Genomic DNA, 12,731 nt, shown 5'->3' with positions numbered 1-12,731 from the left:
TTGACTTTGCTGAGTCCCCAGAAAGGCTCAGCTCTATGAGTAAGCCACTGGCATGTCTAGTGTAGCATCAGAAGCTCTCTTAGCTGATCTTTCTCTTGTTTTGCATGTGACCTTAGACAAACTGTTTATTTTTCAGTCTCATTTTCCTTTCCCATAAAATTGAGAGGTAAAAGCAATAGTTTCTAAAGTCCTTTGGTCTAAAATTCTAGAGTTCCTTTAATTCATCAGGGGCCTGCCCAGAGGAAGACAGTGGATTTGGAAAATATGCATATGCCATGTCTACATATTTATGTATTATTTTATTAAAAGGAAATAACAGCTTGTTTTTTATTATGTGTAAAGAAAAAACTATGTATTACCTCTGGAAACAGCTACTTGGCCTCCTAGTCCTATCTTAAATGTGTCCTAAACACAATCTTTAAAAGTGGAATTTAAAAAAAATTTTTGATCACAATGGGAAGCTTAAGATACACTCTATATTATGGCAACCAGTCTGCATATATGCATATGTATGTGACTAAACAAAAGTTTCACACAATAATATTTACCCATGCTGTTTGGAATACTCTCTAATTTTCTATTTTCTTTCCTTTACCCTGTATATGTTGTGACTCATTAAATGCAGTTCAAGACTCAGTGGTGAATCAGAACGCACCAAGCTTGTCTACAAAGATCATCTCCTCAGAATTTAACAGTCTGTCCTCTGGATTTCATTTTGAAATTTTCTTCAAACTTTTAACGTCTCCTCCAACTAGATGGTAACTTCCCTTCAGCATGTCTTTCAACTAATTTTGAAGTACACACATAAGGTTTCTTTTCTAGATACCCTAGTAAAACTAGTTTATTTGAGGTAGGCACACCATTTATAAATAGCATTAGTCTCATGTTAATTTTCCTCTTCACTGAGCCAGTGATAGCAAAACTTCAGTGTGTGTAAAATCACCTGGAACATGTGGATTCTGAGGTTCTATCCCAAGAGGTTCTGACTCAGTGGGTACCTGGTACTTCCAGCAACTTTATATTTTTTTTTACCATTTTCTTGGTCATTTGATCTTCTTGGTCATTTGACTACACTTTGAACTCTGTTTCTAAACTTATAAAGGTTTAGACCACGGGTCAGCAAACTTTCCAATAACGAGCGGATTATAAACATTTAGACTTTCAAGCTACAGGATTTCCGTTGTAACTACTCAATGCTGCTGTTATAAGTGAAAGCATTCACAGACAAAGTGTAAATAAGTGGGCTGTGGCTGTGATCTAATAAAATCTATTTACAAAAACACGGTGACTGGCTCCCTAGCCATAGTTGGCTAAACCCTGGTCTAAACTTTACACTAAAATTTGGCTTTGTTATATAAACACAATAATCAGATCTATTGATTGTGGATGCCTTGCCAAGTGGGTTGACTAACAGTCTAAACTCACAACCAGGCCCTTTGGAAAAGTGTGCTTTGACCAATGCGTGAAAACAACAACAGAAGTGCTAAATAGCAGTGTGGGAGATGTGAACTTTCATTTTGAGCTTCAAAAGCTTACCTTAGAAGGTAAGAAACAAAGAAGCAGCATTTCTTTTCAGAGAATCTGAAAGCAGAATAGATAATACTTCTAATTAAGTTATGGAATTCAACTATACATGTACTGCAAGAGGGAACATTAAGAATCTAGGCAATGAGAACAGTTCCAACAGCCATTCCATTTGATATTCCTCATGTAAACCCAAGCATTGGAGGACTTAAATCAAGCTATTGCTCCCAGAGGCCCAAGTTCCCAGGTGACTTTTATGCAGTGAGACTTGTGTAGGAGTCCAGTAGTACAGCTACACTCATTTATTCCACATGACACCAATTCTAAACTCAAGCCAGCTACATCTTCAGGTGATCAAAGAAAAAAAATAAAAAACTAGCTTTGTGAGATTTATTGAATTTCACACCTTCCACTGCGGTGCCTTCCTACAGATTTTTCAAAGCTACTTTAAGACAAATGAGATTTCCAACTCAAACTCACTGACATCAGAATTAATTCCCACATAATTTGTGACTCCACTTACATTATTTATGGACTCTGAGCATTACATACATTTATGAAGGTTAGGCCAAATCTCTGTACACCATTGCTAAAAACTGCCTGAAGAGGTATACCAGTTTACTGGTTTCCATGCCGCTAAAAAGACTGATAGCAGACATGGGGTTACAGAGTTCCTTGTTCTCTCTGCTTCTTCCACTGGTTAACATTTTGCTTTTAACATTCTGAGTAGAGGTGCAGCCAGGGAGGAGGAATGGTAGGGAAGGTTGGGATGAAGACTTGGTTGAAAGCCTACTACTTGTTATTCATTTAAACACTTGCCACATGGTATGATAAGTATTATTATTACCACTTTACAGGTAAGGGTCTTAATTTGGTGAAGCTGAGAAAGTTGCCTGAGATTATACAGCTGGGAAGTTCTAGATGTTGTATTGGAACTAAGGACTTTTGATTTCCAAGGCCCTGTTCTAGCATTCCATGCTAATTTTCAAGGAACACTCAAAGCCACCAAACTACAATGTACATCTTCAATGAAAGAGGCACCTGGTTTAAAATGGGATTTGAAATACATCCATAGATTTTCTTTACTGAAATAATCTGCTGCTCAAAGTATCAAGCATATCAAGATGAGACTGCATTCAAATACTGGAGTCATTCAAATGACATATAAAGAATGCTTTTTGGTGCCTCCTGGTTTGTTCCTTTTCTCCTTCTGGAGTCCTTTTTCCAAACTAGACACTCTCTTCCAGACAGAAGGAATTCCCAGAGCCTCCATGTCTGTGTTCTCCAGGCAGCACCCACACCATTTTCCACTTCTATTTGTTCAAATAAAACCTACAAGTCTGAGACCTTAGCGTTTAGGTCTTTAAGTGACAAAAAGTAGTATAAAGTAAAAGCTGACTCTTCAATGAGATCAATAAAATTGGTAAAACCTTAGCCAAACTAGAGAGGGGAAAAAAAAAGAGAAAAGTCAAATTACCAATACCAACAATGAAAGAGGTAGCATTACTTCAGATTCTACACAAAGTAAAAGGACAATAAAGAAATACCATCTTTATTGTAAATAAAGATATACCATCTTATATCAATATATTTATATTTAACAACCCTAAATGAAATGGACAAATTATTTGAGAGAAACTACCACAGATCACTCAAGGAATACTTCAATATTTCATAGACATCAGGTTACTTGTAAAACTTAACATCTATTAATGAAATTGAGTCTGTAGTTAAAACCTTCTAACAAAGAAAATCTAGGCCCAGATGGCATAACTAGTGACTGTAACCAACACTTGAGGGAAAAATAAAATACCAATTCAACATAAATCCTTCTAAAAAACTGAAAAGAGAGGAGGAATACTTCCCAACTTATTCTATGGGGTCTGCATTACTCTGTTACCAAAGTCAGACAAAGACAGTACCAAAAAAAAAAAAAAGAACTCTTGACCAACAGACACAAATGTTCTTAAAGTTTTAGGAAACTGAATCAAACAATTTGTAAAAGGATACTATATTGTGAACAAGTATGATTTATCTCAGGAATCAAAGACTGAATAATGTTCAAAAACAATCAATGTAATACATTATATTAGGAGATTAAACAAAAAAATTATGTAAGATTATCTCAATGGATGTAGAAAAACGATTTGGTGAAATCCAATATCTATTCTTGATGAAACTTTTAGATAGCAGGAATAAAAAGGAGCTTTCTCAATTTAATAAGTGGCACGTTAAAACAACCAAACAAAAAACAACTAAGCCTGACAGCATGCTTAAAGGTGAGAAACCAAATGCTTTCCCTATAGAATCTGGAAAAGATAGAAATGTATCTATTCCCACCACTTCTATTCAACATTATACTGAAGGATATATCTTCATGTAACAAGAAAAGAAAAGACATAAAAGATACTGAAACTGGAAAGGGAGAAATGAAACCATGTTTATTTACACATGATATGGTTGTCCACACACACACAAAAAATCACACCGATAAAATACACACAAAAAATACTTTTAAAATATGTGTTTGGCAAAACTACAGGACACAAGACCAAAATATAAAAGTTAGTTTTATTTTTCTGCCTTAGCAATGAACCATCAGGAACTGAAAGTATAAAAATAATACCATATTAGCATCAAAGTAAGAAACACTTAAACATGCATCAAAAATGTGTAAGACCTATATACTGAAGGCTACAAAATGGAGCTGAGAGAAATTAACTGACAAGGACTCTAACCTCTAAAATATACAAGCAACTTATACAACTCAACAGCAAAAAAAACCAACAACCCAATTGAAAAATGGGCAAAGGACCTGAATAGACATTTTTCCAAGGAAGATATACAGATGGCCCACAAAACACATGAAAAAGTGCTCAACATCACTAATTATTAGAGAAATGCAAATCAAAACTACAATGAGGTCCCACCTCATACCTGTCGGAATGGCCATCATTAACAAGTGAACAAATAACAAATGCTGGAGAGGGTGTGGAGAAAAGGAAACCCCTCCTACAATGCTGGTGGGAATGTAAATTGGCACAAACGCTATGGAAAACAGTATGGCGGTACCTCAGAAAATAAATACATAACTACCATACGACCCCGTAATCCCACTCTGGGCATATATCCAGACAAAACTTTCCTTGAAAAAGACCCATGCAACCTATGTTCATTTGCAGCACTATTCACAATAGCCAAGACATGGAAACAACCTAAATGTCCATCGAAAGATAAAAAAGATAAGAAAATATGGTATATATACACAATGGAATACTACTCCGCCATAAAAAGAACAAAAATAATGCCATTTGTAGCAACATGGATGGAACTGGAGATTCTCATACTAAGTGAAGTCAGTCAGAAAGAGAAAGACAAACACCATATGATATAACTTACATCCGGAATCTAATATACAGCACAAATGAAACTTCCCACAGAAAAGAAACTCATGGACTTGGAGATCAGACTTATCATTGCCAAGAGCCGGGGGGGCACGGGTGAGATGGACTGGAGTCTAGGGTTTATAGATGCAAACTATCGCATTTGGAGTAGATAAGCAATGAGATTCTGCTGTATAGCACAGGGAACTATATCCAGTCACTTGTGATGGAACATGTTGGAGGATAATGTGAGAAAAATCATCTATCTATCTATTTATCTATCTATCTATATATATATGACTGGGTCAGTTTGCTGCTCAGTAGAAATTCCAGAACTCTGTTAATCAGCTACAATGGAAAAAATAAAACTCATAAAAAAATTTAAAATGATCCAAATGGGAGTTTCTCTGAGAGGATGCAGGTTCAATACCTGGCCTCACTCAGTGGGGTAGGGATCCAGTGTTGCCACAAATTGTGGCATAGTTCACAGATGTGGCTCAGATCCAGTGTTGTCTTGGCTGTGGTGTAGGCTGTAGCTGCAGCTCTGATTCAAACCTTTGCCTGGGAACTTCATATGTTGCAGAAGCGGCCACAAAAAAAAAAAAAAGATCCAAATGTCCAGCAACATGTAGACAGATAAATGGGTGATATATCCATACAATGGACTAGTAATTAGCAACAAAAAGAATGAACTTCTGAAACACATAACCAGAATGGACCTAAAAATAATCATGCTGTGTGAAAGAAGCCAGACAAAAAGGAGAGAGTACATATAATATGCCTCTATTTTTATAGAAATATAAGAAATTCAGATTTATTTGTACTGACAGAAGGCATATCAATGGTGCCTGAGAATGGGGATGGGAGTGGGGTATTGAGTACAGGAAGAGATTGCAAGGGACATGAGGAAATTTTGGTGACAATGACAAGATGTTCATTGTCTTGGCAGTGATAGTTTCACGGGTGATAAATAGGTCAAAACTAATCAGATTGTAAACTTTAATTTTAGTTTATTGTGTGTCAATTTACTTCAATAAAGCTATTTAAAAAACAATCTTCTAAGAATGGAAGTTTGCATTTTTGTGAGTTTAAGGAAAGCAATAGTTTTCAGTCACTCTGAACTGCTAGAAAAACACATTTTCCATACAATTCACTATGTATTAGGGGTTTAAAAACATTTAAGTGATCTTGAGGCAGGAGTTCCTAACTAAACCCTACCTGGGAAGAGGATCCTAATTTTAGCCACTAATAGATTATGCAAATTCTTATCACAGGCATACTATGTATCATAGGGCTTTATTGTATTTAAAGGAAATTTTAAAATAAAAGACAAGTTGTGCATATGATGTGCATATATATATATATATATATATACATGAAGATACATATATATACACATAAGATGTATATATATTGATATAAAGACTTATTCTTTTTTTTTTTGTCTTTTTGCTATTTCTTGGGCCGCTCTCATGGCATATGGAGGTTCCCAGGCTGGTGTCGAATCGGAGCTGCAAGCCACCAGCCTACGCCAGAGCCACAGCAACGCAGGATCCAAGCCCACATCTGCAACCTACACCACCAGCTCACGCACAGCTCACGGGCAACGCCGAATCGTCAACCTACTGAGCAAGGGCAGGGACCGAACCCGCAACCTCATGGTTCCTAGTCGGATTCGTTAACCACTGCACCACAATGGGAACTCCAAAGACTTATTCTATAAAGCTCAAACTTAAAGTGAAGAAAAATTATTTTGGATAACAATGCAAAATATCAAATTATTACAAGGTAGAAAAAAATTTGGCTGAGCAACTGCTTTTCTGTAGCAACATTCACCACCAGATAACACAAAGAGACAGACAAGAAAGCACATTGATCCTAATGGATTTACAGTCCTGAGATCCTATGTTTTCAAGGACAGTTTTTATAGATTAAATTACTTTAGAAAAATTCTTGGTGTGTAAAACAACTTTTTTAAAAAGGTTCAAAGATAAAGGAATAATACAGAACCAAGGACAACAAAGGAAATTGCCTGGCTAAAGCCAAGAGGCCTGCAAATACTCTTAGCATGAATAATGCACTTGACATGATATAAAGGAGCAAAACTTTTTAAAAAACTAATGAACTTAAAAAAAGAGAAAGTAATAAACTTGAAGGTATATGCTCCATGAGGGTTTGATATTTGCAAACCAATTGCCTTGGGAAGCAGTGCTCTTATTGTTTCTAGAATGGGCTTTTGGACCAAGTTCAGCCCTGTTGAATAAAGAAAGAAATAAAACAAAGTCAAGCAAAACAACTGTATTGTAACTAACAGTCCCTTGTTTCTCAGGATTTGGCATCTTCATCCATGAAATAGGGCTCCAAATAGTATTTGACTAACTCCCCAAATCAAATGTACTCTTCAAAGAACAAAGATCTGCCAATAATAGTGACATTAAAAGAAAATCACAGGGACCTGAAAGTAGTACAGAAGAGTGGCAGAAGAGTTCTGAGATTTGTTGTCATCGAAAGAGAAAGTTAGTGGACTGCTATATGGGAAACAACATTTACACAGGTAAGTGTTACCTGTGTGTATACTCAACTGTCAGTCATGTCACACCAGTATGTATCACTGTATATCCAGTGCCCCACAGAGTACCTGTTAGCTAATCTACTCTCTACAAATCTTTAGAATGGTGAATAAACATGCAAATGTGTATTCATAAATATATGAATGATATTACCTTGGAATATAACGTAAATATTTTATTTGAGAGGGTATGACTGATCTTCAAGCCAATTTTAAAGTTGGCTACCCAGTTTAAAGTATGCTTCATATTTAATCTGCCATAATCTTTCAAAATATCCTAAATGTTAGCAAGAATGGTGATGATGATCTAGGCTGTAATGCAACCTCAATGAGATAAGAACATGATAACTATACAACAGAAACTTTTGATCAGTTACATAATGAATTGTCCATGAAATGTTAAGATATGATTATGTTTTTTATTAAACAGATTAAAATACAATTGACCCTTGAGCCAACCTCCTTCTATAGAAAATCCACAAGTAATCAACTTGAGGTCGTTAACTAGTAATTGCTTACTGTTGGCAGAAGGAAGTCTTACCAATAACATAAACAGCAGATTAACACACACTTTGGTGTTATATGTATATCTATATATATATTGTATGCATTCATAATATACCTTTTTCTTAAATTCTGCCATATTTCTGAGCTACTGGTTGATTTTATGAGTTCTTTCAAACTGTCACAAATCTCTAAAATGTTTGCAATGTATTATTGAAAAAAAAAATCCCATTTATAGGTTGATCTGAGTAGTTTCAAACCCAACAGTTCAAGGATCAATTGTAACATTAAAAGAACTGAGAGTTTTGCAAATAAGGAAGGTCTTGTGCCAAACACATACTCAAACATCACAAATTTAGAATTAAACTATTTTGGAATTTAGGATCATACAGCCTAATGGTAAATTGAAACTTACTTTTCACTACTTATATAAAGATAGGAAAATGATATGCAAACATACTTGTCATTTGTTCATTCACCACATTGATGTTAAAAGTATGTATCTAAACAAAAAACAGCAAAGATAATTTCAATTAACTATTCACAATTATAAGTACTAATGTTGTCCCTTGGCCAGGTGAACTAGGTACATCTGACAAAGAGAGGCTGTCAGCCTCATTTTATAATATTTTGGTGGCAGTTCTTAGCCTTGACAGCAAGATCACATCTTACTCACTTTGTACATCTGGTCTTCAATGCAATATAGTGCACAATAGTCATCCAGCAATTTTGTGAGTATGGCTTCCTAGAAATATCCCCCACCCTTCCTCACACCATGACCTTCACCGCTCCTGAAAATCACCCTCCTTTTTTGCAGTTCCCAGCCTTCACTCTACATGTTTCTTTTTTTTTTTTATTCATATTTTTGTATGTAATTTTTTTTCCCCACTGTACAGCAAGGGGATCAAGTTATCCTTACATGTATACATTACAATTACATTTTTCCCCCACCCTTTGTTCTGTTGCAACATGAGTATCTAGACAAAGTTCTCAATGCTACTCAGCAGGATCTTCTTGTAAATCTATTCTAAGTGTGCCTGATAAGCCCAAGCTCCCAATCCCTCCCACTCCCTCCCTCTCCCATCAGGCAGCCACAAGTCTTTTCTCCAAGTCTATGATTTTCTTTTCTGAGGAGATGTTCATTTGTGCTGGATATTAGATTCCAGTTATAAGTGATATCATATGGTATTTGTCTTTGTCTTTCTGGCTCATTTCACTCAGTATGAGAGTCTCTAGTTCCAACCATGTTGCTGCAAATGGCATTATGTCATTCTTTTTTATGGCTGAGTAGTATTCCGTTGTGTATATGTACCACCTCTTCCGAATCCAATCATCTATTGATGGACATTGGGGTTGTTTCCATGTCCTGGCGATTGTGAATAGTGCTGCAATGAACATGCGGGTGCATGTGTCTCTTTTAAGTAGAGTTTTGTCCGGATAGATGCCCAAGAGTGGGATTGTGGGGTCATATGGAAGTTCTATGTATAGATTTCTAAGGTATCTCCAAACTGTTCTCCATAGTGGCTGTACCAGTTTACATTCCCACCAACAGTGCAGGAGGGTTCCCTTTTCTCCACAGCCCCTCCAGCACTTGTTATTGTGGCCACATGTTTCTTCTTTCTCCCCTCCATCTAGCTTTTCCACCTCCAACTCAGGATAAATTATTCTCATCTCCTCCTCTATTTCCAAAGGAATTCGTTTGCACCTCTACATTTGTACTCTTTAGAGTCTAATTTTTACATCCATTAGATTACAGCTCTTAAAAAGAATTTTATTAAGATGGTATTTTCCACAGTATCACATTCTTGACACATAGTAGGGACTCAGTAAATGCATACTGAATCATATAATTGAATTCAACATGCACGCACACACTAACACACAGAGCACTGTAAGGATAAGTCACTCTAATGAGTTACTTTAGGTTAATGATAATAATCAACAATTGCATTTACTGAGTATCTACTATTTGCCAATCTGTTAGATGCAAAGTGCACCAGTATCTTAAACCTTATTATAAAAACCCCTATCTCATGGATGAGAAAGCCAAGATTTAGAAAAGTTAAGTATACTAAACACAGGGAAAATGGTGGTATGTTGCTGAGCACAGATTCTAATCCAGTATTCTTAGTTAAAATGACCACAGTCCTCTTCTTTGCATATCTTTAATTTCTTCCCTTCTCACCCTCAACAGTACAGCTATTTAACTCAAAAATCTACTTTTTATTTTCTGTCTCCTAATTTAATCTATTTTTAAGATTCTAGGCTGCCTTTAATGCTTTATTAAGGATATTCTAATGATTTTGCCTACTCTGATGTTATTTTTCAAATCAATTTCTAAGCAAATAATTTCAGTGTCACCGTTAGATATGTAGTTTGAAGATAAGGTAGGTGTACTTGGGATAAAATGTCATCATTCAGTGAAGCAGCCTGAAACCCATAAATATCCCACATAAACAAAACTAAACCTCAAAAGCCCAACATATACAAGAACGTGATATCCCACAAAACAAAGTCTTGCAGACTTTTCTATGCGATGATCTCCAGTATTATAGATGCCTGTGAAATTTCCTGTTCTTGAATATCTATTTCTTTGTAGTAAATCACAGCTCTTTAAAATATGGGAATCATAACTAATGGATTATAATATTTCTGCCTTTAAAATCTGAATTTCTTATAGTAAGATTATTCCAAATGAAAGAACCAAGAACACTGAACCCATTTTCTTCTATTAGCATATAGGCCTACAATCATATCTAGATCAATAGTGAAGATATCTGCTTAAAAGAGAGCCATGCTTTCTTTTGTCAGAAATTCATTACTTTTTATTAGGGTCATTGCTTGAAAACTTCAAAACACCATATGGACCTAATTGTGGTTTATTTTGGCAAAAAGGAAGACACTGTAGAACAATTGAGGCATTACATTCTACAATTCCATTACTTTCATCCCTCTCAGTTTTATTACTGTGTCATTAAAGGCAACTTGAGTGAGCAAAGAATTATAGCGTCATGTGTACAGGCTAGTAGATTAATAACAAAACACACTCAAGTTTAAAGGTATCTAACAGCTGTTTTCATTATTTTGTGTAAATACGCTTGAAGCATATCTATCTGATTAGTGGATAGAGTGCTCTTCTCTGTCACATGCCATGGGCACTGCTATGTGCAAGTAATCAAAGTGCTCAGAAAATGAGTTTACATTGTTCACTGCTGAAATACACAATGTCAGAAAGTGACTGCGCATCAAAGCTTAGTCAAATCATCTGCTGCAAACAAACAGATTCCAATGCACATTTCAGCTTAAAACATTCCGCTGTAGCACACTGAGTTGGACTTACTTCTGGCCAAAAATGAAGTAGTGTGCAGAGGAATAATAAGTTCCTTTAGTGAGAAAGAAATGACTTCAAAATCCAACTGGTACATAAAGATTCATATGGATCATCATTAACATCATTTCCAATAGAATCAGCATCTAAAATGTTATTTTTTATCCTAGGAATATTAACTTTTATATGATTTTAATGTGAACTGATAAGGGCATATGTCATATATTCTTATTTTAGGGATTAAATACATTGTAAAATCCATACATGACTGAAGATTTTCTCCTGCAATAATTTTGAACTCCATGTCCGCAGGGTTTTCCTTCATTCTCTTTCATGCTCTATGTTCCATCTAACAATACATTTACTTTGAATTTCCAATACCCATTTGCTTGCTACTTAAACATTTCAAATATATTTATCCTCACCTATCTGTTTTTGTCCTTCTACAGATTCTCTTCACTTGACCTCTAGGCTTCTTCAACCATGGAAACATGACTCCCATTCCATTACGGAGTTGACAGGTTCAACTACTCTGCTGCCTGCCCACTCAGTGGGCTTTTTCACTTCATCACCATGTCTCTGGTTAACTAACCGTCTCTGTGGTTTCTTGTCCCCTGTGTTCGCCTACTTCGATGCTCCAAGTCAGACATTTGTTTTCAAATCTATTCAAACTCTCTTCGTCTCTTTTTTTTCTTTTGTTGGGGGGTGGGGATGGTAGGTGCGATCCTGACGTCACATCCATGAACAACCTTGAGATAATACAAGTGCTGAATATTCTCAATATGGTGATGAGTGCAACTTCCTTCTTTTTCCACAGCCTGGCATTAAAAATGCCCTGCACCATTTAAGTTCCTCTGTCAAGAACCTCTGATTTTGACGTATCTGGCTTCCACAGAAATGCTTTTAAACCACTTTATGCTTGCCCCTCCAGTCACAGAAACACTTGTTTCAAATTTGTCTGTCTGCCTCTTCCAAGTTTCTCATCTTTTCCTTCAATTTCATCCACTTGGTCTTTGGGGATGTTTACACTGAAGCTCGTATTTCAAGACTCATCTAGTTTTCTCTCAAGCATCTCTAAGTCCTCTGTGCTGTTTGAAGGCTTGCCTTGTCATCTGTATATTCTGTCTGTCTGCACCTCAGTTTCCTTCTGCCTTTCTGATGAGAGGCTGGAGCACTCATGAGAGTGTGGGCCTCTGGTAGCACTAACACAAGCCAGACCTGGCTGTGGAGGTGTTATGTAAGCTTCTCCACGCTGTACTGACAATGAGTTTCTACACTGACCTTCAAGTTCCAAGTGTATTCTAAGGTGTTCTGTAAGTGAGGCTCACAACCAAAGTGTCAAGATTTTCAGTTAAGGATACGTTAGATTTTTCAAAAGGTTTAGACAGCAATTATATAAAGCCACACCCAATATCTGCATGTC

The 12,731-nt window shown here is 36.2% G+C and overlaps 1 protein-coding gene across 8 annotated transcripts in view; it reads right to left on the bottom strand.

Moving 5' to 3' along the window:
- The window catches only part of GTDC1 (glycosyltransferase like domain containing 1), a 366,669-nt gene that overhangs the window by 143,111 nt on the left and 210,827 nt on the right, over positions 1 to 12,731 (bottom strand). For 6 of the 8 annotated variants that reach the window (XM_047771992.1, XM_047771995.1, XM_047771993.1 and 3 more), the window contains one exon: positions 1,537 to 1,581. The exons of the other annotated variants lie outside the window; for them this stretch is intronic. In XM_047771992.1, the coding sequence (XP_047627948.1) occupies positions 1,537 to 1,581 (45 nt within the window). The remainder of the gene's footprint in view (positions 1 to 1,536; positions 1,582 to 12,731) is intronic. 8 annotated transcript variants of the gene reach the window in all.

This window comes from Phacochoerus africanus, chromosome 3 (assembly GCF_016906955.1).
Source record: "Phacochoerus africanus isolate WHEZ1 chromosome 3, ROS_Pafr_v1, whole genome shotgun sequence".
NCBI lineage: Eukaryota > Metazoa > Chordata > Mammalia > Artiodactyla > Suidae > Phacochoerus > Phacochoerus africanus.
Note: the sequence above shows the minus strand (reverse complement) of the source record. Positions and strands in the feature narration are given on the sequence as shown.